The sequence below is a fragment of the Cynoglossus semilaevis genome, chromosome 8 (assembly GCF_000523025.1).
Source record: "Cynoglossus semilaevis isolate Cse_v1.0 chromosome 8, Cse_v1.0, whole genome shotgun sequence".
NCBI classification, from domain to species: Eukaryota; Metazoa; Chordata; class Actinopteri; order Pleuronectiformes; family Cynoglossidae; genus Cynoglossus; species Cynoglossus semilaevis.
The window spans coordinates 23,942,501-23,970,336 of NC_024314.1; the positions used below are offsets into that span (position 1 = coordinate 23,942,501).

At 40.4% G+C, this 27,836-nt stretch overlaps 2 protein-coding genes across 4 annotated transcripts in view; one reads left to right on the top strand and one right to left on the bottom strand.

The window, feature by feature from the left end:
• Positions 1-27,836, bottom strand: part of ccdc146 (coiled-coil domain containing 146) — a 49,871-nt gene that overhangs the window by 18,086 nt on the left and 3,949 nt on the right. For 2 of the 3 annotated variants that reach the window (XM_025057430.1, XM_008315782.3), the window contains exons 3-16: positions 14,585-14,667; positions 13,088-13,303; positions 9,990-10,047; positions 7,965-8,047; positions 7,623-7,716; positions 7,461-7,534; positions 6,369-6,596; positions 5,848-5,937; positions 5,406-5,502; positions 3,358-3,450; positions 2,855-3,022; positions 2,110-2,198; positions 1,247-1,411; positions 248-323 (exon numbers count right to left, since the gene is read on the bottom strand). In XM_025057430.1, the coding sequence (XP_024913198.1) occupies positions 248-323; positions 1,247-1,411; positions 2,110-2,198; positions 2,855-3,022; positions 3,358-3,450; positions 5,406-5,502; positions 5,848-5,937; positions 6,369-6,596; positions 7,461-7,534; positions 7,623-7,716; positions 7,965-8,047; positions 9,990-10,047; positions 13,088-13,303; positions 14,585-14,667 (1,614 nt within the window). The remainder of the gene's footprint in view (positions 1-247; positions 324-1,246; positions 1,412-2,109; positions 2,199-2,854; positions 3,023-3,357; positions 3,451-5,405; positions 5,503-5,847; positions 5,938-6,368; positions 6,597-7,460; positions 7,535-7,622; positions 7,717-7,964; positions 8,048-9,989; positions 10,048-13,087; positions 13,304-14,584; positions 14,668-27,836) is intronic. The other variant, XM_025057431.1, reaches the window with a different exon arrangement.
• On the top strand, positions 19,088-27,690 carry fgl2a (fibrinogen-like 2a). The gene is made up of 5 exons (XM_008315780.3): positions 19,088-19,663; positions 20,260-20,464; positions 25,180-25,399; positions 26,405-26,575; positions 26,671-27,690. Exons 1-5 carry the CDS (start codon positions 19,088-19,090, stop codon positions 26,984-26,986), a joined length of 1,488 nt encoding a protein of 495 aa, XP_008314002.1. The 3' UTR covers positions 26,987-27,690.

A 27,836-nucleotide genomic window follows, 5' to 3' on the forward strand; every position in this document is an offset into this window, starting at 1 on the left:
TGACGAAAGACTTACAGATTTTTTTTTTTAAACTTACTCAAAAACAGTCAACAGCTTTGACTCAACCCTGTCCCTCTGAATTATAGTTTCCTATGTCAAAGCGTTCATCTGTTTCCTGACACGGCTAACTGGCTAATAGCAAAAAAAAAAGGAAAAAAAGAAAAAGAAAGTTAGAAGCTGAGTTGCTTTTTCCTTCGCAGTCTGTTTGGACTGAGCCCATCTCAATTTTTTGTGTGTGTGTCTGGACCTTGGAGATGTTGTTACGCAGCTTGTCCCTCATTGTGGAGCAGTTGGAGAGCTTCATACGGGACTTTGTGAGGGATCTGGGATTTGGTGATAAACAAAAGAAATAGCTGAAATAATTGAAAAACAAAAGAAAGGAAAATTGCAAACTACCTACAGAAAAATATACACCAAAAAGCACAGTCCAAAATGTTAGGACAGAATACACTAGCAGGTGAAACAGTAATAGAAATACAAAATGTAGCATATCTAAAATTCTAATATTTTAAAAGACAAAAATGTTTATTATTTAAGTATTTCGAAAAAGTGTACTGAGTAAATAATAAAGACCCAAGACATTAACTTTTAGAAAATATTAAGACTACTGATGTCTGATAATATCGGACGACCGATATTATGGGCTCGATATTAGCATATTATGTAATATCTGTAAGAATCGTTATCGGTTTTTCTTCATATAATGAAAACCCGATATTGCAATGCCTGAATTTTGCCAAATTATGTGTTTTATGGAGATAAACGGCTATATTAAAGTGAAAGTCACTAGATGGCAGCATTGCAGCTCATTTAATCAATCTCATACTCATATGGTGGTTTGTACAGATAATTAATAAATACTACCAGGCCTATATCGGTATCGGTTGATATCGGAATCGGAAGTTAGGTATGTGGACAATATCCGCATATTGGACATTGTCAAAAAGTAAATATTGGACATCCCTAATTAAGACAGTATGTACACAATATGTCAACAATTAATGAAGTGCAAACAAAGCAAAAAGTAGTAAACATGGTAAATGCGAACTTTGAGCCAAAAAAATGTAGGAAACTGTAAATAGTCAACAATCATTACATTCAGTAGAACGTTGGCATTGTTGAGTCAGGATGTGTTGATTTGTTGTTGATCTGTATTGCATTTGTGGGGCAAGGTCAAACTATGTTCAACAACGGGAGATTGTTTGTTCGTTATTTCGCACACTCAACTTGACACACATGCACACACCTGTCCTTGTTAACGACTATAGAGCGCTGGATCTCCGTCTCGTTTTCAAGGACCTTCAGCTGCTCCATTAACTCTGTGATGGTCTGTGAGGCGATCTGCTTCAGCCTCACGTACTTCGTCTTCTCCTCCGTGATCATGTCACATAGTTTGGAGTATTTTATTAGTCTGCGAGGAAGAGAACATGATTAAAACCAAAGTATTTTCCTTCATGTAGTTCAAATTTTCTATATATTTTTTATGTACATTTTGTACTAACTATACCATGGCTACAACTTTTATTAATAAAAATCTCAATTTGCCAATTATCTGCAGATCCCCAGTTTAAGTCCAAGTCTTTACATCCTAGGTTTCGGGTAATTACTAGTACTTGCATCCATTGGCACCTAGATTGATCCCTGAATGACCATGGAAAATGAAAGAATGTACAGTGAAAGTGTCCAATATGGACAATTAAAAGCTTCTGACCCACTCTAATTTTCGACTGATTAACAACTGCAACACCAGACATGTTGTAATCTGTTGTCTCCCAGTCAAACGTGGTACGTCAGGCGTCTGCTTTTGTACAACAATATGCGGTGCCATGCACATTATCGAGAACACTGGAGTATGACCAATTAGTAAGTCATGGTTTGATACCCCGACAAATGTGCAGATGTCTGAAATTAATTGTGATCCCAGCTGTTACACCCATCAGCGGAGCCAAAAACAACAAGAACAGAATCAATTATCGGCCCAAGAACTGGTTACATCAATACACTACATCGGAGGGAAGAGAAAACGTGGGGGAAATCTGACTCCACTGTACTGCATCAGGCTTCAACATCGGAAATACACCAAGGAAAACAAAAAAACAGTGGTGACACCTGTTCTGCAGCATAGCATTCAGCTTGTTCTGGTCTGTGATGATCAGGTGCTTCTCTCGCACTTCGTTGTGGATAAACTGCTGCAGTTGCTGTAGGAGAAGTTGCAGGAGTCAAACCACAGATTTATCACTTCTGTGTATTAATGTTTCTCTGAGTGTGTGTGTCTGAGGCTCATAAATATCAGACATCAGTCAAACTCATCCGTGATATTTTTTTTAATATTGCAGAAGAGGGAATAAATACTACCCATTAATCCTGTTTTTAAAAAAATATATATTTTCCAACAGTGATCAATATTCTGATTTAGTTTCTCGCTGCTTACTCTCAGTCCATAACGATCAGACCAGTGAAAATCAAATATTTGCCATGAATTTTCAATGAATGTCATAATATTTTAGCAGAGCTGAAATTAAACCATCAGTATTTCACGTCTAACCCAACAGAGTTCATACATTTCAGGGGAATTTATTTTTAATTTTTGGTGATTATGTGCGACCCACCTCGCTGCCCCCTTCAATAAGTACACCTGTTTAACTACTCGAAATAATCTGTTGGGCCGATCTACACCTGGCAGCAACTCAAAGCTTTGGGGCAGGTATACAGCGAAAGGACAATTTTAAATATCAGTTTTGCATAAAAAAAGGCTGGGGCCGTTTGACCAGTGTGCTTGAAAACCTGTCAATAATCTCCAACATTTTAAATAAGGGGTACGTTATCCGGTCGGGAGAATATCCGACCTTTGTACCTCAGCTCTAAGCAGGTCGCGGTGCTTCTGCCCCCGCTCTTCGGCCTTGATCTTGGTGAGGCAGCGGAGGTTGTGCAGCTCTTCTCTGAGCTGGTTGGACTCCCCCAGCAGCTCCTGGATCGTCCCGTACTGCTGCCTTCTCCGGCTCTCTTTCTCTGCCACCAGCAGCTGGTTGGGAATAATAACAAAAAAACACTATGATGCTCATATTTGAATAAATTGAAGGGCTTCTCACAGGAGACATGCTTCTGATAAAAGGAGAACAGATAAAGGAAATAAGCTGAGATGATTTTTTTTTTGTGCAAAGGGCAGCTGTTTTCCCTCAAGACAATGTTCGGAGAAATGCAAAACAGAGAAAATTGCCTGAGGAGAAAAATGTTGTTTCTTGTCACAAATGTATCGAGTATAACAGTGTGTCGACAACGTAATGTTCGACAATTTTAGGTGTTATTTACATAAATATATCAAACTACAGGACACTTGTGATTTCTTTTTTTGCCCACCTGTTTTTCAAAGCCCACTCTAAGAACATCCACTTCTTTTTGAAGCTCCATCTTCTGTTGAATACTGTCCTCACTTTTGGCCACGGCCTCCAGCTGGGAATTTGTAAAGTTGAAAAGGAAACATCAAAACTTGTTTTTCTCGACTTCTCGCACATGATGTAGTTAGTAAAAAAAAAATAAAAAATTCTCAGGCCCATTGACTCTACATGTTAAAGATGAAGGGACGATGAGGCCTGGGAACAAAAGGTTACCAAACAGCATCATAAATACATTCAGTGCATATTCAATCCCACATTAAACACGGGCTGAAAAATAATTAATACTATATATCAGAGTTTCCCTCAGGCCACTCTGATGGCCCTCAGACCGAGCGGCTGCAAGAGTGTTCAGTGAAGCTTATAAAAAATGAATGCCTTCAGGCGATGCACCTCTCTGCAGGGCTGCCATGCTTCATGTTCACTTGTATGAGCTGCACGGCTCCACATTTAAAGATCACTCATCCGTGGAAGAAGAAAAACTGCATCAACGGCCTTCATAAAATAAAAATAAAAAAAAAAACCCCACTTCATATAAGGAATGTTCCACAAGTTTCATTCCAGCTACATGTGGGATGCAGTATTTCTAGGTCCAACGCCACACACTTCAAAAACAGTCAGCAAAGAAATGAGGCCGTAATTAACAGTTTTTTACATTTGATTAAAAATGTATTTTCTTTTGATGTAAATGTCAGCGACACATTTATGATTAAATGTTGCACAATTGCTTTGTTTCCCAGTATTCAAAGATTCCCTCATGTGTCACAAATTTCCTTTCGAGCTGTTATTTGCTTGTGACATTCGTTTCCCATGAGCCTTTTTGCACGTTCTTTCTTTTTTTGAAAACTGAACTTGAGGAAAATACCAGGAATCTATACGACCCAAAAATACAACTGGTCTAATGCTGATTAATGACTTGATGTTCCTGTTTGTGGCACGGAGGTTTTTTCACTTAAAATATTTGAAAACTAACTCTCACTTATTTATTTATTTAGTTCGTTTTTAAGGGCAAATCCTAAATATTCCTAAGATCTGCCAACAGTAAAGCAAACAACCTTGTTACTTTTTTCAATGTTGCCTTATGTCATTCTGACAACTTTACAGCTTGTTATTGTCATTCTTTCCTATTTTGTTTTAATTTCTTTCAACTTTACAGCTTGTTATTGTCATTCTGTACTATTTTGTTTTAATTTTTTTTTAAGGTTTAAGGCCATCAATCAGCAAGTCTTTGGTTGATTGTCATTGTGGTCCAGTCATTTTTTGACTGCCTGGTTATTTCTGCTCTGAGACATTGCTAAGTGTTGGCTAACACCACTGAAATAATTCATCCATCCATTTTCATCCGCTTATCTGTTACCGGGTTACCTGGAAGGTACCAACCGCCCTAACCGGGATTCGATCCTGCCCAGGAGGTGAACCCTGAGGTTCCACACCAATGACAGAGACATTGCCTCTGGTCCAAACACCACTGAAATAATTTGCCTCTGGGCCAAAGCTCCACTGAAATAATGCAATCTAATCAATTAGAATTACTTCAATTTCAGTAATTCTAATTTTCTATGCTACTAGCAACAGCAATTGAAATTATAGGATATTTTTAATTGGAATAAAATAAGCATAATTCTGTAATGTTTTAATGATTTGTTAAAAAGCTTTCACTTAGGAAATAAAAAAAAGTATTTGCACTGCAATGAATTATACTTTTAAATTATGTCCTTTTTATGCCAAACTATTTATTTTAAGTTTCCACTTCCAAAAAAGATTAATCAGAAACTGGAATTTCAGATAAAATCAAAAAAAAGATTAATCAGAAACTGGAATTTTAGATGCTGCTTTTATTGAATCATTAACCTAGGTTTTTAGTATTAAACATTTGGTAAAGTCTGAACATTTCGCAGCAGATTTTAGCATTTAGATTTTAACAAAATCTAAAAACAAATTTGTCAGTCTTCAACCTGCAGGCTCACATTCCTTCTGTATTCTCTGAAAAGTGTTTCCACAGTCACACCTCACCTGAGCCTGAAGGTCGCTGTAGATGGTCTGCGTGTGCTGTAGCTGCTCGGTGGCGAAGGTCAATGCGTGCTGCGTTCTCTTGAGCGTTTGCATCTGCCTGAGACCAGAACACACAGGCACATTTTAAATATGTACCACTTAACGCCTCCGACACTCTAGGCTGCATCATTTAAAATCTGGCTCTGTATATATAGAACACACACCTGAAGAAATGTGCTGAACTTTTGCTCTTTAAACTACAGCGTAAAAATAGAATCACATAATGAGAGGAGAGCGACAGCAGCTGGTGATCAAAAGCCAGAACTTTCTTTTTTTTTTCCACCCTCTCTCAGAACAATGTGTATTTACTGTATATTTTTGCGTGTACAAACGATGCATCCACATGCAGTGCCAGCAGGCTCATTTACATGTGTGGTGTGGTTTATGAAATTCCCCACTGTACCTATTCTTCTCCCTGAGCTGCACGGATTGTCTCTCAAACAAATGCTTTCTGTCGCACATGATGTTCTGCAGCTTCAGCTCCAGGATGCCTCTGGTGAAGGAGAACACAGCAAGGGGCATTAAAAACACAACATTCAAACCAATAGTCAATTTCTGTCTAAAACAGGGGTGACTAACATACGGCCCGTGGACCAAAAACCGGCACGCTAGGGTATTCAATTTGGCCCACGTGAGGAATTTGGAAAATAAAAAAATTACATAAACTCTTCAGGATTTTTTTTAATGAACATTATATTTCATTAAATATATATAAATATATATATATATATATATAATATACTTGAAATTCTTTGCATGAAAATAAAGGTGGGAAACATTAGATTTATTTATTGTTATTTATAGTTAATTATGTTATGATTGTACTGGTCCACTTGACATCTAATTGGGTTTTATGCGGCCGATGAACTGAAGTAAGTTTGACCCCCCTGATTTAAAACTATTGAGGTTTTGTTGTGTTTGTACCTGGCTCCATACATCTCCGCCTGCTCCTCCTTGTTGACCGCCTGCTCTTTCAGCAGCTGTCTGCTCTCCTTCTGACCAGCCTCTAGTCGGGCCTGGAGAACCTGCAGCCTCTGCATCACCTCCTCCTTCTTCATCCTGAGGGAATGGTTGAACTCTTCCGCCTTCTTCACCTGCTCCTCCATCTCTGAAATCTGGCCCTTTAACTCCTCCATCTGCCTCATTGCCGCCCTGGTGTTTTGTTGTGTCAGAGAGACAGAAAACCACATTTTTTAGAAGGACGTGAAACAGCATGTGCTGCACTGCCACCATTAGAGCTCCACCAGTGTGAATATCCCATGAAATAACAGCGTGTGCATCCATCTTTTAACACTCGGGGAGCTCCTCCAGTCCCAATCAGCTTTGTGAATGTCAAATCATGAGTCACACTGAAGCTTGCACAGCTCATACCGACGGCTCCACTGCAGCGCATGGGAGCCAAATATTAATTTGGTATAAACACAGAGAAGCTGCAGTGATGCCGGGAATGGAACTCACTTCATTCTCTGGTGGCTCTGGGGTTTCTGACTGCATATGCACTTCGATATGAAATGAATAAACATGCTTTTCATTTTGAATACGTTGGTTATATCGCCGTATTCCAACTGTATTTCTGCTTCAGATGCTGGCTATTTGTCATGATTTCAGTTGAGACGGGACCGTGAGGGCGTGTGGGTAGAAGGATATGTGGGGAAATTGTTGCTTTTTTTCCCAAAAAACCCCCCAAAACATTAACATTGTTTTTTCTGCTCCATAATTGGTTAGATTAAGGTCTGAACCCCGGAGAAAACAATTATCACACACACACTTGGTTTAATAGGAAAACTAAATACCATGGTGTGATTCAGGAAGCCTTCATTTCAGTTCCTATCAGTCTGGTAAATGGGATGCATGGAGAAATGTGGTGATTTAAAGCAAAGCGACAGATGGATTTGTATTATTCAAGTACTGACTTTTTAACTTTAAGAGGGATTTAAACTTTTTTTCATCTCAAAGCAAAGTTTATTCATTGTATTCCCACCACATCCTACAAAGATGAAAAAGACTCCTACTTACTCCTTTTGTGAGCGCTTCCGTTCGATCTTGGCTAAAATCTGGCCTGGTACACTGATGAGCTGTGCCTTCTCAGCCTTATCACAGAAACAGAAAACACGTAGATGATTCAAGTAACCCGAAACTTGAGGTTTCTCTCACACAGAAACGACACCGGACACGCACCTCTTTGATCTCTATCGTCTTCTTCTTGTCCTCCAGCTCTTCCCGTGTCTTTTGTATCTGGTGTTCACAGGCCTTCAGGTCATCTGTGAGACTTCTGTGCAGAGCGAAAGCGAGATGTGCCCAAAAAGTTCATGAACTCTCGGTTAATAATTGAGGTTACGAACCCTTGAAGCCAAAACAGTGCAGTTACAGGCTCTTAACATGTCACAACAACGAGGACAGATCGACTAAAAGTCACTGGATCTGATTTACTTTTAGTTGAGAAATAAAAGCTGAAGGAATCCTAAGAAAACAACCAAAGACCTGGATGACTCAGATGAAGAGACCCATGTGATGAGATACCTGACTTCCAGTTGTCTCTGTGAAACCTCCTTCCTCAGATCTTCAGATCTTTTCTGCAGGGCTTGTTTTCTACTCTCCAGGTCCTGCAGAACCCACAACCGCACAACATCAGATCTCAAATCAACATTTTTTTTCAATGAGTGTTGATGATAACTTAATCCAAGTCAGGCCGAAACAATCAAACAAAAATGTATTCTTTTTTTTTTTTTTAATTCCAAACATGTCTGATCTCATCTCTCAGGTTTTGGTTTTGCAGATTAAGTCACTTTAAACACTCTGTGCATATATCATGTCTGACTGACGCTTATGTTTTGCAGAAGTAAGCAGATCTGCTGTTGTGGAAACGATTTCACTTTTAACTGGAAATTTAAGTGATCGGCAGTGACAGTAGCAGCTGTTCCCAATTCTAGTGAAATGTCTAACTTGAACAAAACGTTTATGGTTTTCCTCCAGCAGAAAGATTAGGAATATTCATTGGAGAAGCCGCGAATGGAGCACTTGAGAGCATTAAATAATGAAAAGTATGAATGTTCCAGTTGTGTGTCAGAAGAATGTAACCACACCCCTGCTGAGGCCAAACTTCTGCTGAAGACAAGGAGATAAGGACGGAGTCTGTGGAGAACAGACTGTTACTGAAACCAAGATGCAGTGAATTCTTCACGTTCCAATATAATGTATATACACAGTGGCAGTGAAGGGCTATCGTTCACTCGGAGTGAAGCAGCTGGAATTCATCTGTTCCATATCATCAGATGAAAATTGTCTCAATAATAAAATTTAAAAAGCTAAAGATACATCTTTTGTCTAAGAATGGTTGGAATTGGCTGCAGATCTGAACTTCTTTAAAGGAGCCGAGGGTCGAATTGTTGTTAAAATAGAAAGATTAAAACATGAATCCCATTTGTCATTAATTAATAGATAATTAAAGTTTCGCAGACATGCTGCCCTCTTCCAGTATTTACTAATTCTTTTTTTCTTTTTTTTCAAAAGGGAAGAATATTTAAGCCTGTATATACTACTAAGTGGTAGTATTTTCTTCTCATATGATCAAAATTAGAAGATAATGGGGTTGAAGGTTCAGACAGTAGTAGGCAAACTGGCTCAGGAATGAGATTAACAATTTTAACTGGCAGGCCAGGCACTTTACTGTTTTATAAATACACTGACTGACATCAGAATTTCCTTCTTCAATTTATATTGCTGCCTCCTGTTGTCGTGGTGCCCTGATGAAGGGCATCAATCTTCCAGTGGACGCCACTAAGGTGACTGCGACTCTGGACGGCCCTGGCTGAGTCTGTCTCTTGTTTTATGACCATTAAATTATACAGATGAGTGTTTACGACTTACAGACACACAGTTGCGTCTCCTTCTTGATGAATTGTTTTTGCAATCATTAGTTCAACAATAATTGGCACCTGCCAGTGAATCTTGAAAGTGTATCGTTTGTGACTTGTGAATTACTGCCCTGTGGGTGTTTTGTTTGTGCTCTCACAGTCTAATTAGGTTGTGTAAAAAAAAAATCTCCTAAAACTCCTAATTGTTTGTGCTGATGAGTCAACAGCTACAGGAGATTTTCCTGCACAGGCCAGTGTTGGAAAATAATGAATAATGAAAGCAATACAGTATTAATGCAGCCTGCAGCATGTTTGAGTGAAGCTCCGTGTGGTATTCACACAGCATCAGGTGGAATAGTACATTTTTAAAAAAGGTTTCTTTTAAAAATTTCTCCGTGAAAAATGTGTTCTTTTTATACCAGAATATCATCGGCATACGGTTGTTGTTGCCCTGGCTTTGGCTGCTTGGATGTTATTTCAGAATTACAAGGAGGGATTGAAACATTTTGGCCTCGTGTTGCTCTATTGCACCCCGAGTAAGCCTGCGGTGAGTCATTATATGGGGAGGGGAGGGTTTGGGGGTTAAGCCCAGTTAGAGGCTGAAACCAACAATTCTGCCCAAATCAGAAGACAGCCAATGCAGCAGTAATCCACATGTTTCGGAAACCCACGGCTGTACGGTGCAACTTACAGCAGCTTTGGACTGAGTCTCCGTCTCTTTATCCAGATATAGCTTCTCCTCCCAGAGGCTGCATGGCAAAGGTGAGGTGAGGGGAGGTGAGATAGGTGAGAAGAAGGGGAAGGTTGGGGGAGAGGGGAGGTGAGAAAGTTAAGCTTCAAATAGCAGCAACAGAAGTAAAAAGTAACACACAGGATTAACAGATTCAACAGGAAAATGTGCGTGTTGACATTTTACACATACAAGGAAAAAAAAAAGACATTTTTGTTCAAACTAAATCCTTCTTGCAACAAAAAAAGCAAAAGCAAGAGTCATAGCCCAGTCATTTTCAGAAACATGTGTCAGGGAACCAGTGTGTGCTATAAAACCTCTGACAGAATGAAAGAACAGCTTAACACAGCTCAAGTGTGAATATGAAACTTAATTTCTATGAATTTTCTTATTTCCCAGTGGCATACGCTCCGAGGAGCTTGAGTGAGTTTGTATGGAAATAGTTTCAAATCAGCTCTGTCATCGTGAAATAAAACCTTACAATTGCACACAGCAGTTCTGTCAGAGTAAATATTGGTCTCCCTGACAAGTTGATATAAATCAGACATTAAATATGATATATTTACAGAGCGGGAGAAACCTGCACAACTGCTGAGGTGAGAGTCTGAGTGAGGAGCTGAATTCCTCCCTGTCTGTCTGGCCCAGGATAAAGGACACAGATTTCAAAAGGCATGTTTAAGGGCTGAGCATCTGCTTGGCACATGTGGCAGAGAGGGAGGGGTGGGAGGTGGGGGGGTTATGGTGGTGCATTTTCTAATTCTACAAACCATATTGGCTTGATCATGATTTCAATGATTTTTAAAGGACAAAGGGACAATAACAAGACTTTCAGCGTTTTACTGACAAAATACTTTGATAATATTGAAGCAACGTTCACATTCTTTTGGCTACATGATTAAAATTATATATAAGTCTTACAAAACTTATCATCTTATTGACCATAGATAATATATAAAAAAAAGTGCACTTCACTCACAGTGGGACACATTTTTGAAATTATTTAGCTTTCAGGACCATTCATGCAATGGCTCTGCGCCCCATGGTGGGGACCTGCCCCCCACTTTAGGACACGCTGCCGTAGACAATTGCTTCTGATGCACCTCCATAAATCATACTGTGGTTGCTGAATTTAGAATTCATTATTATTAACAATCCAAATGATTGTTTCCCTCTCTTGCACTAAAATCTGCCCTTTTTTTGCCAAAAGAAGTGGAAATAAAAAAAAGAAACTGGTAGAATGTTTGCCTCCTTAGAGATTCTTAGACCTTCATCCACCATTATGAGATTGCTGATTGGTGATAGGCAACTTATGATAGGCGTTTACCACATAAATAAAACCCAAATAACAATAAAACGTAATAAAGGTCAAATCCATTTAGAGATGATAGAGAAATAGTGTTTCTTTCAGATGTGTAAAGATGTGAGCTCACCACCAGAAGCTGCCAACACTCACTGTCTCACTCCGTACAGTACTCCGTACTACTGCATCCTGAGGGAATCCTCCTCAAAGTGCTTTCATTTAATATTTCAATTATCAGTGGGCCGACAACTCTATGACTCTAGTGTGTGACTAATAACCGTATTCAGTAGAAGTATCATATCTTTAGAAAACAGTGAAGTTTTTTGTTTTTTTTCTGTGCGAGCTCTGTTCAACGAAGGCTTCCTGACTTTTCCCTCTCCAAGATTTATCTTTCAGCTGATAACCAGGCATTAATCAAAATGATTCTATTAAAGACTTAATTTAATTTGGACCTTTCAGCTCTGATTATAACTTCTTTACCCCTACTAATTTTCACATAGAAACCTCATTTACACTTTAAAAAACCCTTTGTACTTCATTATTGCTTCATCTTTTTTTATTCCTCACATTAACTTTTAAAGCCTTTTTTTCCCCTTTCTCAGTCTACGTAATGCAATGAAGAACTGGGGCGAACTTTGTGACACTAACTATTCAGTGTGTTGAATTCCAGCCATTACTTTTCCAGCCTATTTTTTTGGCAGCTGTGGTTAAAAACAAACATGTTTTACCACGTTACTAAGCAATGGTCCAAAAACCAGCTGTAACCAGACGCTGAAACCGACAAGTTTGCATACAGAGTGGGGAGAGAGAGTGCGATAGTGTGTTCGGGTGAACATGTTATTTTCCTTTTCGGTGGGTGTGTCTGACCCTTTGGATGCACGGACAGTTGTGATGAGTGAGTTAAAGGGGAAACCTGCTCCAGAAAAATAGGAAAAATGATGCGATGAGAGATTGTGATGAGTGAGTTAAAGGGGAAACCAGAAAAATAGGAAAAATGTTGCGATGAGAGGAGAGGGAAAAGGAGAGAGGAAGAAAAACAAGCAGAGGACTGACGTGAAAATGATGGAAGTGCAGGGAGTAAACAGATTTAAAACCCCAACAGGATGCATGACTACCACAGTTAGACATAAAATATTACTCAGAATTGTCTGTTCACACCCCAGCCTTGACATAAATATGAGAAAAGAAGGCACAGGTAGGGGAACAATTTAGGAATTAGTGAACTATAAAAACCTATTTTTAGTTTTACTCGGACATTTAAGCACTCAAAACTGACAGATTTATGACATTTGGTGAATTTGTTAACATAGTATAGCAAACAATGACAGCTCATTTGACTGGTCAGCAATCAAGGTGAGCAAACAGAAGCTTCAAGAATAAAAGATGAAAACACCCTTAGAAGGCGTAGTTACGCCTTTTCTATGCTCGTGAATTCAAAAGCCGTTGATGTTTTTAAAATAGATTCAGATAAAAGTTTTCTTGTTTCTTTTTTCAGGTGAAAAGAAATGTAATTCCACTTTAAGCCTCTTCTTGTTTAGTGTATAGAAGCTTGTACGTGAAAGTGTAAAGAGCCTAGAATTTAAGCTTTTTACCAAAATGTGATTTTTCTTTTTTTTTTTAAAGAAAGTATTCTCTGTTGAATGTTTTTGTTGTTGTTGTTGAATGTGTGTCTCAAAATTTAATTTTTGGCATGAGCAATTGCAATGATTGCATGTTTTTACTGCCGCATCCTGGTGGAGTGTGTGCACAGAGGGCTCACCACTTCAGCTGGTGCTGTGTTTTGTACTCTGTGTTCTCGGCAGTCTTCAGTTCATTGTATGCCTGAAGGAGCTGTTGCCTCAGTTCTTTGACCTCACTCTCAGGCTCCTCGGAGGTGCTCTGCTCCTCTGTTTTCTCCAGCTCAGCGTGCACTCTCTGCAGCTCAGCACGACACCTTTTTGCCTCTTCCAAACGCTGGAGCTCACAGTCCTGACTACTGTGAAACAAACAGTTATTTCAAAGTGAGGTTAGAGCAAAACAAACGCAACATACCGAGTGACATTTACACTGGCTCCAGGTCTGTAGTCTGTTTAATCAGAGGGGCAGCTGTGGATTATTCACCTTTAATCACAATTAACCATGAATAGTCAAGATAAATCAACATTCCTACAGCATATTGCTGTTACAGAAAGGCAAATAACCACAGGTGGATCCATGTGTCTCACACCTGTTTTAATGTGTGAATAATCCATATTTGATTAAAAATTATAGAACAGAAACAGTCTATCTTAGGCTGGAGAGCTATGGTGTTTTTTAGCATGTGCAAATAACGAGTACTGAATAAGTGGATGGAAGTAGGACTAGCATGTGCAAATAACGAGTACTGAATTGAAGTACTGAAGTGGATGGAAGTAGGATACTGAATAAGTGGATGGAAGTAGGACGGTCTTTCTGCCCCAACATGTCGAAATGTATTAAAAACTCTACTAGAGTAGAGACTAATTAATAATTCAGAATATAATTATACCAGTTAAAGCATACATTTGACAGCCCTTAAAACTTACATTTTCAGGGCATTAACAATTTTATTTTACTATTTCCTTTAAAATGTAAAATATTAGTGTGAATTGTCTTTAACAATGTACATCAAATGGTGCAAAAAAGACATGTGGACACAGTTGATTATGTGATTTTCAAGATATACCTGGAATAAGGAGCCAATTAAATACAATATTCACTGTTTTCCCTCCCTATCACCTTCACTAAAAATGTGGGTGTTGAAAGTTAATTTCACTTCCCTCTTATGTGTCTTGGCAGGGATTATGAGAGTCACTGTTCATGAATTTAATGAAGCTTAAAGGGAAGTGTGCTTTGGGGCAAGTCCTGGACAGCTAACCTGGAGTATTACACTGAGCAGCAGTGGCTGCATCTCAGATCATATTGCCTGAGCTTCACACCTGCAACCAGCTTTTTGCTCAAATTACTATCTTGTTTTTTGGCTTCACTATAGTAAAACTGTCTCCTAAAGAGCCAGGGGGTAATATCACAGATGCTTCATCGTTTTTTTTTTCCCCCTCCCCCTAAACTGTATATAGGAGCTGCATAACTAAATCTGATAAAGCATTTAATACATTTTCAAGGACACTTCTGTTGCTTGCACTCTGGCTTCTGGACGGATGACGCCCTATTTATTTCTCTAATGTACTTTACTTTACTTTCTGCATCCTTGCAAACACAAATATATACTTGTGTAGTGAGGTCAAACGGGGACACTTACGACTTCAGAGTGTCCTGCAGATGCCTGTAGCTGGTTTTCAGTCTGGTTACTCTGGTCGTGTCGATCTGGTCCAACAACAACAACTGAGAAAGATCAGAGACGATGCACATGAGGAACATTTGGTTTGTTTTAAAATAAAAGTCAATGCTTTGTCATAATACTGTGTCAGTGACAAGTTTCTCACACGTTTTTATTTACTTATGTCGTACAATAGCAGAGCTGTAGCTTCAACCTACAGACAGTAGTGGGCAGGACAATTTCCTAAATAATCAAAGGTGATATCGCTCTCTGTGGTTTAAACTATTGTTGGCAGATTTGCAGTTGAACAATATTACTGGCAAATTCAAGCTACTCCATTTCTGATTTTTTTTTTTCAAAATTAACAATGAATCAGAGTGTATCTTTTCCCCAAAACAGTAAAAATGAGCTAAACTAAAACTAAGTAAAAAAATCAATTTTACAAAAGAGAACCACAATTCAAAACAAAAAATACATCTTGGCCACTATTACGATATTGAAGTGCCACAATTGGTCCTACAGCCAGACTTTGGAATGGACTAATAATAAATATTTCTCCTAAATGACTGGATTTCAATCATTTCCTTTTGTCGATCATTCATATCTGGACAATCCAGCTGACGGAATCCAAACATTGCAGCCGCCCTAAATTGTTTGGCTTCGTGGGTTAAAGATTTTCCTTCATCAGGGTGCCAGCTCAGGTTTTAATATTTCAGAGTCTTTGATCTGACCCAGAGCTGTCGGTATAAAAGCTACAGTATACTGTAAAATCTCCTGGTACCGTTTTTTCCCCCACTCTTTCTCCTGGATAAAATAATGCAGCTGGGCACTCTTGCTAGAAATGGAAGTTCTTACAGTAACTGTAAGCAGTTTTGTGTAATATTGTTTTGTGATGAAATTAAGTTCAAGAAGTTCTAAAACTTGATCCCAGGAGAAACCAAAAGCTTTAGGTTTCACAATAGCTTAGCTCTTTGGCGAAAAAAAAGAAAGAGCTTTGTTGCAGCCATAAGATGCTGATCAGCTGAATTAGTTCCTTTTATCCATCTAAGCCACAGCAAACTTTCAACCAAAGTGGGGTCAAATAGACATTTATCTTCCCCCGTATCAGAACACCTTATCTGTGCCAACCGCAGACTCAAAGGGGGAGGACAAATTATTGAAAATGACTCATAAATAACTAACGTAGCGTAAGGTCTGATTTACAAAAGGAAGATAAAGCCAGATTCACAGCTGCAATGTCTCGGTGGAAACCGAGCAACAAAACACAGCACGGAAAAAGATAGCAAGGAAGAAAAAAAAAGTTTAGCAAAAAAAGTCCCAACAAACAAAAACTGAATTATCTGCCGGAGTTGTAGTGGATTTTCTTTCTGTGGGCTTAAAGTGATAGAAACAAAGGACACGTGTTGTTTTGCTCTTATCTTGAGAGCCAGGTTGGGAGTAATGAGGGATAGCCTCGCTTGTATCAAAGAGCTGCTATATCTGAGGACACACACAGGAAAACACACAGCCAGATATCTGTGGGTGACTTCAAACATTGGGGATTATGTCGTTCCATTATGTTTATCTCTCTGTTGTCAAAAGACCCCGTGTGGAGGACTGAGAGGATGAAGACTTACATTGGTGAATGACACAGATTAGGACTCTTGTTCGTATGATTCATTCTGTTTCCCATTCAGGGAGGATTATTAGTCCCTCAAGGTCACCTGACCACAAGGTGAACACCATTACGTGGTCTGTGTTGTTGAAAACCCTTTTCCCTCAAGGTCACCTGACCACAAGGTGAGCACCATTATGTGGTCTGTGTTGTTGAAAACCCTTTACTCTTTTGATGTTATTTGATCCCTGTTGAGTACAGCTTTTGTCAAACCATGTGATATCGTCTTCGGGGAAAACTAATTAATGATCTCACTGAGTTGAAACAGGGCAGTTTTATGTGTCTGGAAACATACATGGCATATCAGTGACAGGGCAGACATCTCAGACAAACAGCAGGGACATATCTGAGAGTGGCAGCCTGGAGAGTGTTCCGACAGCCCGTCTGAATTCAGTTACCGAGACTTATCTTTTTAGCGGTGTAAAATATTGAAGGCTTTTCCAGGGCAAGGGCGCACATGTGGCACTGCATCTTTGAAGTGTGATACAGACAATCACCAGGAGATATTTATGCAAGCACATGGCCACGAGGACCTGTCAGCTTCTCCTACGCTGCCAGAGCCTTTCAGTGAATGAGTGCGCAACAGAAAAAAGAAGCTGTGGGCTTTAATAGCCTGCACCCTCAGGGCAAAAAGTAATGATCAACACCAGGAGGCACACAGCTCCATTCCAGTGTGTGATGAAGAAAACCATCTTTCTGTGTGCAGATCCACCACCTCCTGAGAAGGATCTCATTTTCTTTCTGACGGGAGGACACCACAGCCAAATGTAATGGGTTGATCTCATGTATTTTGGCCGTGATATTTCTTTTTTCTTCTTCAGAACTGGGGAACCGAATGAGATGATTCCCAAAATGGGGTCATTTCTGTAGAACACGAACATGTTTTTGAGACATCTGCTGTTGGGAAAAAAAAATCACACCCACTGGTTAAATTGCAGGACCAGTAGGTGTGAATGACATCATTTCTTGATAGAATAGCCATGAAACACAAATTGCACAGTGTTCCTAAAGTCAAATGATCCTTTTGCTTTAACAGAAGGTTAAGGTTCCATTTTATGGAAACACATTTCTGGTACCTTTATCAAGGGGTCTCTTCAGGTAGAAAATACACGGTGATGATTTAAACAGGTTTTCATTATGAATGTTATGTTATTAAACCCGGCTTTAATTTGAAACGCAATTAAGGAAATCTTTTGACACACAGACCTGTAACTTTTCAAAGGAAGACAGCCCCTAATGCCCCTGATTACCCTGTATCAAAAACAGAAAGTTCATAGACCACAGACATTAAGTGCCACAGACAACATCTTAAAAAAAAGCAGAAAAAGAGATCAAAAGAGATACTCTGGTATTATGTGGAGATGTGGCAGAAAAGTATGTGAAATGGGTGCCGAACTTGTACAAAGACAAAAGCTGTGCAGTCGGAGAGACAGATGGGTACAGGGTAGAGACAGGGTTTGTCATGGATCAGCTCTGACTGACTCTGGACAGCAGTTTAACAGCGGGATGAAGGCAAGAATGAAAGGAAAGATCAAAGTGTGCCCAGCTACAGGATTTAAAAGAGTTAAAGTGCTCAGGGTTTTATTAGGAGGCACCAGGAGGAACAGGATTATAAAGTAGTTTGGAGATAATGTTGCTCTGAGGCAAAGTTGAGACAAGTTCTGAGGAAAGATACTGAATACATTGGACAAAGGATGTCGAAGATTAAGTTGTCAGTCAGGAGGACAAGCCGAAGAATTCAGGAAGACACATTTCTGTGACGAGCAATCAAATGGCAGGTTTTAATGATTCTTGGGCATCGGCTACAACATTGCCTAAACAGTACTGAGATGTATTCAGTGAGAGTCATATAAGATGAACATTCTGCATGTGTATTACGCTATAAAATATAAATCAGATCAGGGGCAGGGTATAGGCAGGCACTTAGTATTCAAAGATGTGAAATGGGATTCAGGAAAAACTGATTTATTTTATAACACTAATGAATCTTACACTTAATGCACAATGTTCTGAGCACACGTCATGCATTCTGAGAAAAGCTATAGGAACTGCCTTCAGTGGAATTTTACCAGCCAAAAGTGTTGCCATGAACTCTTAGTCATTGCACTATTACAACACAAAGAGTCAGTAATGACACATCAAGCATGGTTTTGATCAAACAATAATTTGGCTTTCAAAAGTGGTCATGTGATCCTAATCTGGACCTGCAAGGAGAAGCCTAGGCATGAAGAAGACATTTGGAAACTGATGAGGGTGAAGACCAGGACCACAAAAACAGACACTCGTCCAAAAACATATTTGAACTGGCTGTTTCTGTGCAATGATTCATTTCATCTTCTCCAAGGAAATGACCTGACTCTAGAGTAAGGCACCATGCACCACCTGCAGGCTCCTCTTTTCCCTCTTTTCTCTCTCCACCTCCTACCCTGCATCACCACCCCCTTCTACATCCACACCCCCACCAGCCCCCGCATCTGTGCTTTTTCACAATGCTGCTGATATGGTGTTTTACATTACGCAATAGAGCTGCCCCTCCCAACCTTTAAAAACTCAGCACTGTGCCATCTCTCTCCCACCCTCTCTCTCTCCTTCCCCTCTCTCTCACTCCTCCTGATATTAATGACACAGCTATCTGAGGCAGCGGCAGTTTCTCTGCGCTCTCTCCCTCCTGCAGACTACACTTTACACTCTTGAACCGTAGGATTGTGGACAGACAGTTGCTCGCATAGTGAAAGATACACATTTACAGTTGTTGGGAGTTTTGTTTTTCTACACCAGAGGCAGTTGTTCACTCTTTCGGTTTCTACACTTCTTTCCTGTTACGCAGAAGAATGAGGACAAGTGTGCTGTGCGTTTGTGCCACTCTACTGCTGGCTGCCACCAGCGGCCACGCAGCGGACTTCCCTGCCAACTCGCACCAGAGATGGGATGCTAAAGGACCTTACACTTTGGGATCTGAATCCAGCTCACCTGCCTCCTGCCCCATGAAGCTGAGACCCTCTGGCCAGTGTGTGAGCTCTGGGGCAGATGAAGGTGAAGAGTGTCCATACCAGATCACCTTGCCCCCGCTCACCATCCAGCTGCCCAAGCAGTTCAGGCTGCTGGAAAAGACCATTAAGGAGGTGCAGAGTCTGAAAGAGGCAGTGAACAAGCTACGGAGTGGATGCCACGAGTGCCGCGGCACGCGGGGCAGTGGAGCATTTGGACAGCAGCAGGCTGAAGTGCAGAGGGATGCTGGAGAAGAAGTGAGACAGGATCTGACAGGACAAGAAGTGCTAGGTGGGTCAAGTCTTGAGGAGAGGGGGGATGGTATGGTCCCCGGAACTTCTGTGGATGGTACTGGACTGGGACACGGTTCAGGTTTTGGAAAGCAATCCCCAAGTCCAAGCACGATGCAGGAGATGCAGGTAAGAAACTTAAGACGTATAGAAGAAATAAAGGCTGTTATCACTAAGACACGTTTGTATACATAAGTTCTGTGAAAACTGAATGCCAGTAACAAAACTATTCAAACAACCTTTCAGCCCCACATAAACATCAGTCTTACCTATCTATATAAGTAAACTGAACTGTTCCAGTTCTGTATACAGATCCATCTAAACATGCCCATTCAAATGAACCCAGCTGGAATGTAAACTGCTCAAACGCTAAAAGCACTTCATGGGTCATACTTGGCACCAGTTTACCGGGAAAAAATTCCCTTTTTGGTAAACAGGGTGGGGAATCGGTTTTCTGACGCTGGCCAAAGAACCATAAATTCTCCCTTGTCTGGGGAGCGTGCTGACTTTCTCAGCCACTTTTGGCAGGTGTCCAGTCTCCGCGCTGTCGCAGAGTTGTTTCTGTTTAAAATTCAAATTGTCCGGGGGAACAATGAAGGAGATGGGTTACTTCAGGAATCCACCTGCTTTGTATTCAGTGCGCAAAGACTAACCCCCTCCTCACCACCCCACCCCTTCTCCTCTACCGCTATCTACTACTTCTTCTCGTCTCTGGCCCTTCTCAGGTGAAGCTGAATAAGATGTCAGCCAGCCTGCGCAACGCCAGGAATCAGATCACAGCCCTGCAGGGTCGCCTGGAGGGGCTCAGCCTGCTTAACATGGACAACGTGCAAGACGTAGTGGACAGACGAGTGGAGAACCTCACTGGGGTGGTCAACAAGCTCAGCTCCACCTGCACATCGCATTGTGCATTTCAGAATTCCCCACAGTGTAAGTCAGATCAGCTTCTAACTATTTGTTTGACTGCACCATTCATTTAGATGTTGTTGTTGGGTTACGTTTTATTGTGACAGTCCCTCATTTCAAAGCATTTCTTCATTCTGCACACATGCATTTTTCCCTAATCTCTTAGAAGCGTGATCACGAAACATGCTTACTCTCATCGTCTTTTCCCACAAATTCACCACAGATGTCGTGGTATCTCATATTCAGCAGCTCTGGCAGCTGAGAGATGAGATTTCTGCTACAGAGTCGATGTAGTTTAGCCGACAGGGAAATGTCAACATGTAATCACCACTAATAATGCAACCTTGGGTAATCACCTAGAAGGAAATAGGAAATGAAATTTTCCATGCTGACAGCGTCCTTTTTCATGTAATGGACTTGTTATGACATGCTATAATGACTTCATTTATTCAGGAAAGCAGTTTCTACTACCATAAAAAATAACTTTACTAGGAAAACCATTTCAACTCCTTCTGTCAACTCACTGAAGCCGCTGCAGAAATTACAACAACAAAATTCTTTAAGGTTTAGATCATACTGGACACGAGTGAAGCAATACAGGGACTGGGGTCAAAGTGGGAATTAGAAGGGCCCGTTATATAATAAAAGTTCAGATATTACACACTTTCCACATGGAATAACTACAGATGGAAGAAAAATAACTGTCAGAGACACAAACGCCTAGCTCTGAAAATTAATCTTGGAGATATCATTCTGATTCTGATTACAAGGTGGCTAAGATTAAAGGTCAAGTGTGGTGCAATTTCTTTAAACAAATATGCCATGGAATCATCACACGGTGAATCTGCAAGGTTTAAACAGAGATGCCCTTCAAGCTTCTAAGAAGAAGACAAAGGTGCAGGTGTTAGCAAGATCAGCTTATATAATAAGAGCAATTTAGTAGATAAAAAATATTGGAAATATAAAACTTGAAATACAACATTTTTTATATTTATCAATGTAAATTAAAGCAAATTTCAAGTTTTCTTCAAAACTGGAGGCAATGTTTTATCTTGTTGTTCTTGCAGGTGTACAGCACCACAAAAAGCAGTGCTCTACGCTATGTTTAGCCCACCTGCCATTTTGTTAGCACTTCAGTCCACAGTTGGTGATTAACTGCTTGTTTAGGTTCATCTGTCTGTTCAACGTCTGTAGCAGGGATTGTGAGACAAACTTCTTAAAACATTTTTAAACATTAATGTTGTTGTTGTATGTGCTGTATGCATTGTTAATGTATTGGGGCTTTCATGCGGAAACAGAAGTGAGCTACAGTATTTCATGAAAAGGTCGGTATATAAGGGAAACAGGTGTTTTCACTTCCTTATTTTTGAAAACTGGCCTCTTTCTTTTTCAAATCTCCTGAGATTTGCATTTTCTCTTATGGATTTACCCACCACACACTTGCTCTTCATATCTCAATTTTAATTTATCTCCTCTTACCCTGACCCTGCTGTTCCTCCCCCCCCCAACCCTCTCTTTTTTAATCCCTTCTCTTCTTCCTCTCCTCTGACCCATCTTGTTCGGGAGGTCATGCTCTTCAGTGCTCATTCCTGCATAAAACTAATAACTCATTTTTTCCCTCCTGCCAACAACACAAGTAATATAGGCAGCTCTCCCAACATTAGTCACGTACAGAACACAGGGTCAAAACACTTGTCTTTCTACATCACTCTTTCAGGCTTTCTCTTGGAAATCATCTCTGACTAAGTTCTGGGTGAATTTCAACAGAGACAAAAATCATCTGCTGCTGTAAACCTGAAAAATAAACAAGGGCACTTGTCTTACATCATGAGACTAATGGTCCTTGATCCAAGAGATTAAAAAAAAAAACCTCAAACATTTTATATGCCAAAGCTAATTAAATCCCGTTTTGGCAAGAAAAGTAAAATTTCCTCTCATCCCTCTCAATACTGAAATGATGTCTCACTTTTTGCAATTAATGCTGTAGTGAAAACATGCTGACTAAGGCATAACTCCACTAAAGGCTTTGCCAATATCGGATACAAACTGCTCAGATTCCGCTTTGTATCATCTTTGGTGAAAGAGAACTTGCAAAAACACAAACTCAAATGTTCATCTTGATGCAAACCAGGCAGACAAGCTGATGTGACTATTTTGGAAGACATCGTCAGAGACAGATGTTTGTCCGCATCTCCAGGGAGCTGTAGTGATGGATGATTGGCATGCAAACGTTTAATGACTTACATGTGCAAGGAACTAGAAACTAGAGTGACAATGGTACAGACCATTATGTTAGAGCTCAAACAAAACGGAGGCATTTTGGCTTCAGTCAGAGGCATCTGAGGACACTCGGAAAATGTCATTTTCCCCTCGAACGTTTTATCCTTTTATCCACACCATTTCATTCAGAGCCTAAAAACAGAAAAGCTGATTAGGAACATGTCGCTAATAAAACACTGGTGTATAGGCAATTTCACCATCAAGAAGGAATAATAATGCAATTGTCAAGGTCCGTTTATCTCTCACAGCTCGCGGTGCTGCCTGTACTTTTTTTTAGCTCTTGCTGCAAGCACTAATCTTCACATTTACTGCCATAAAAGTCTACCTGAGGTGAATAAAGAGCAATTCATGTTTGCTACAGCCCCGTCTTTAAAGGCGAGCGCCTTCTCTTTGCCAGGAACTGCTCTCTTGTGATACGAAGACAGCTTCCTGAAGGAAGGGCGATGAGTGACAGAAGTGGTGTTGAGGTGTTTTTGTTGGTGAAGATTATATTATCAGTTTGGATACACGTTTCCTTACATCCACATGTGCCACTTTTAGACCAGTTATCTCTTTGAATATGGCCTTGATAATGCGGCTGACTCCTATTATACGTCAAGAGCGAAACAAGTCGTGTTTTACTCGAGCCGTCAGATTGACAGAAAGTCCATTAAAACTCATCAGTCAAAGCTGCTGTCGGGTTGGAGGAGGACAGCGTGAGACTCGAGGAAATGACACGAACACGGGGACACACAAAGCAATCAGCTGGGTCAATTGACTCAGCCAGCTCAACAGTGAGTCAGCCAATCAGCTAACAGTCATTTGGGCATTGGTGAGTGGCTGATATCAAAGTTATTCAGGTCAGGCTCAGTGCCAGTGGGAGTGTGATGAGGTTGGCTCATGTCTGTCTTGGGACACTGGCAGCCAGGCTCAGATAGATGGAGACAAACGACGAGAGGGAGATGTGTGAGTGGAGAAAGTCCAGGTCGACACTTAAAGTGAAGGAGACACTGGAAGAAACAACAGGTCAATACTGTGAATGCCAAGTGCGGCCAAAGCTGTTTACGTGACAAGGGTAAATGTTGGCCACACACTTAACTCCCAGACTGTTCTTTTTAGAGAACAATTACCTACAGAGGGTGCTGTATATACTGTGACAATTTGTGTGGTCATTGAACGTTACACTACTCAGGTGTGTGACTCCTGACTTCACATAAACACCATTATATTCTTACTTCCAAACCTTATTTGGGGCTCAAATCTAGGAGCTACTAACGGAATTTTCTTGACCTGGAATTAAATCACAAATCCCAAGGATTAGACATAAGATTTTCTCCATATTTTTAGTTCTGGGGAGTAAACTTAATTCTAAATGCTCGGACATGACTCCATTTTTCAAAATGCTCGATTTAAACCTTCACATCATACGATTCAACAACTCCCAGAGCTCCGGGAACTAGCTCGGACTTAATGTGAAGTTACATTGAACAGTTTGGTACTTGGACTAAATATCATGAATAGTGTAAAAGCAGCTCACTTGAAACGGGTTGGTAGGAGTCACCATACAAAAATTGCAAAAGACGGTATTGAAAAGCAGGGTACCATAACAACCCCAACATCTTATGCCATCCTTAAAATGTAGACTTCTGCCTCCACCATAGGAAATCTGATGTACATATGCCCCCCCGCCCGTGCTTTTATAACCTATTAAACCTCTAAATTGATTTAACAGTCTAACAAAACCGTATCAACCGCAGGGAGACTCAAACTCAGGAAGACTCTGCATGCTGCCTGCCCGACGTCAGGATGATTTAGGCCCCAGGTGTCGAACGTGCAGGGAGGGGGGTACGCCTCTCTAATCCACTTTTACACTTTCCCACATTTTGACAAGTCTGTTCCTTTCAGTGGCCAAATGCTAACTGACAGGGGCTTTTGGACCTCCAATTCGGGATGGGTCAGTGGCCAGCGCTGCAGCACAGAGTATTGAGCGAAGATGTGGAGGAATATGGGGAAATAGGGAAAGTACAAAGAGAAAGAAAGGAGACGTCTGAAGAGAAAGAGGAGCTTTTTGAAATGAGACTGTGGCACAGCTCAGGGGATGTTCCCTGACTTATGGCCTGACACTGGACTTTGTCCTTTCATATATATTTTATTTCCACTTGGACCGTTCCCATCCTCAATATGATTTTAAGATAAAGGGTACCTGGCTGGAAAGTGGAGGAGTAGGCTGATATGTACAGGAGTTTTTAGAAACAGGAAGGGGGAAGTTAGAAAAGCTTGGGAACCGACTGTTTTACAAAGAGAAACAGAACAAAAGTTAAAAATAAAATAAAATGTCACTTTAGTACATTTTTCTGCAACTCCAAGCCTTAAGCGCTGTTTCTGAGGTTATGTGAAAAAAATAATCAAATACTTCATGTTAAATACCATTAAAGCCCTTCTAAAAATCCTTTTCCCGCTTTGTTCTCATCTCTCTGCAGTCATCTTGGCCCCGAGAGAATGTTCTGACTACAACGCGCTGGAGACGAGGAAGAACGGCGTGTATGGCGTGACCCCTGATCCCCGCAATGGAACTTTTGATGTTTTCTGTGACATGGAGTCATATGGAGGAGGATGGACTGTGATTCAGCAGCGACTTAATGGCTCTGTCAGCTTTAACCGCACCTGGGCAGAGTATAAAAAGGGCTTCGGCAGCCTCAGGTACCGCACCTTGTTTTTTTCCTTATTTTTTTTAAATCAAATTGCACTGAAATGGATTTGATTCGATCCGTCTTCTAGAGTCAGACACAAGGTCACGGATCTGAACTCTGTAACTTTCTTACAGTACATTTTAGAGATAATTCATAGTGAGAGAAAGTGGTAAACTCAGCACACCAAGAAACAAACAAGTCAGCCACAATTTCATAAAATGATGATAAAAAAAAATAAAAAAACCCCACTGCAACACCCCAGTGTCAAACATTTGTTAAAGGGAAGTGACAGTCTTTATATTTTCTCTTATCTGGAAGCTTCTATTTCCTCAGGCAGTCGTCGGGGTGCACAAGTGTGTCAAAATAATGTAAATATATCTCATATGGAGACACAACATCTCCCCTGCTTCAACTACATGTAAGAATCCAGTCCCAGCAGCCAAATGAGGCAAACCTGTGTTCACTATCACTGATTATTCACCACCTGTTTGCTGTTTTTCACCACCTGTTTTTCATCATCAACGATGGATTCCCATGTTCAAAACAACACTGAAAAAACACTCAACATGGTCATTAGTCTGTCAAGCCAAAGTCAAACATCAGATAAAACCTTCAGCTGTTGAATGTGCTGTGGTAAAATGCTGATGAAATGACATGTCACCAAGACACACCAAGTCATAGACAGATGGACTCAAAACTCAATGAAAAAATGCAACAAATGTGGCAGAATTTGCCAAAACTATTCCCCAAAACACCATACCAATAATCATAAAGTTAAGAAAATATGACTGCCAACTGTACAGTTCATCAATAAAGTCTAAAAACATGTCACTATAAAAAACTAAAAAAAATCCATAATTTCTTTTATCAAGAATTTCATTGACATTTGTGCAAATATATGGAACATATATGGATTTCTGTGGATTTCTCACAGCACACTGACACGGCACAAGGTGGTTGAGAATCGGCATCTTACAGACAACCTTTCCTCTAATTTTACTCTCTTCTCACGCAGAGGTGAGTTCTGGTTGGGCAACGACCACATCCACCTGCTGACAAAGGCCAAAGACATGATTCTGCGTATTGAGCTGGAGGACTTTGAAGGAGTCCGGGAATATGCAAAGTTCGACCAGTTCTACGTGTCCAACGAGTTCCTCCGCTACCGTCTGTCAATCAGTGGATACAGGTATCAAATTTCACTTAGTTTTTGTTTATTTAAATTCAATGTGGAACCAAAGTCAAAGGTCAAATTGTTTAATCACTGAACATGTGTCATTTCAGTGGAACTGCTGGAAATGCCATCAGTTTCAACAAGCACTTTAACCACGACCAGAAGTTCTTCACTACGCCTGATCGCGACAATGACATGTATCCCTCTGGAAACTGCGGCGCCTACTACAGCTCCGGTTGGTGGTTCGATGCCTGCATGTCCGCCAATCTCAACGGGAAGTACTACCACAAGAGGTACAAAGGAGTCAGAAACGGGATCTTCTGGGGAACGTGGCACAACATGTCGACGGAGTACTACCCCACCAACTACAGACAGGCCTTCAAAACGGTTAAGATGATGATACGGCCCAAAAACTATGCTCCTTAGGAGGACAGGTAAAAAAAAAGGTATAGTCACATGGACAGAAAAGTAGAACAATTTGAGTTAAAGCTCACACATGTGCATTGTCCTGGACCTGCACACACAGGCATAAAGTTAATTAATACCCCTGCCCCCCCCTTCAAGAAATGATTCATAGAGCTTTTATACAGAGCAAGGAATGTTTTACGCAGTAGAAACAGTAGTCTTCTTTTATCTTCCAGTTCCTTTCACATATCAAACCTAAACTTCTTTGTTTCGCTGTGAGGATGGTGTTCTCTGGGTTAAATGCCTCTCTTGACTTGTTTCAAAATATAGGTCAGATATATTGTTGTGTCTGATTGGAAGAAATACGACTTCCTTTTTGATTCTATTGTTCTCCAGGTTGCATTTACGTGTCTTTAGCAAAATTTGGGTCAGATATTTAAATCTCCTGGTTGTTATCTGGTACTTTGGTGATGCTCTATTTTTGAATCCCTTCGTTTCTGGCTCTAAGACATTCAGTAGAGCATCGGTACCTTTGGTCAAATCTCTTACTAGTCTTCTTTCTAAAGTTCTGTATGGATCTGTCTGACCTCAGTATTATTGTTCAGTTCTCAACAGCTGCGTTCTTTCAGCCCAGCCTATCTTACTCGTGCTTTGTGATTCTCATTTCTTTTTCGTAATTGTCGTGACAATCTAAAAAGTAAGCACTCAAAAGACTTACATCATGTCAACACACGCCCCTGGTTTGATCTGTAGTTTATCAAAAAAATCTCCTGGTTTGATCTGTAGTTTATCAAAAAACTTCTCAATGTGAAATGAAAAGTGGGGGAAAACGTACGATTCCTAATTGAGCATTTTTCATCATTATAGTTAG

What these genes read in the sequence shown, in the direction of transcription:
- fgl2a (XM_008315780.3), top strand. Translation starts at nt 19,088, where the DNA reads ATGAGGACAAGTGTGCTGTGCGTTTGTGCCACTCTACTGCTGGCTGCC. An exon ending in ATTTCAGAATTCCCCACAGT is followed by an intron (nt 20,465 to 25,179) that starts GTAAGTCAGATC and finishes ATCTCTCTGCAG; the next exon opens with TCATCTTGGCCCCGAGAGAA. An exon ending in AAGGGCTTCGGCAGCCTCAG is followed by an intron (nt 25,400 to 26,404) that starts GTACCGCACCTT and finishes CTTCTCACGCAG; the next exon opens with AGGTGAGTTCTGGTTGGGCA.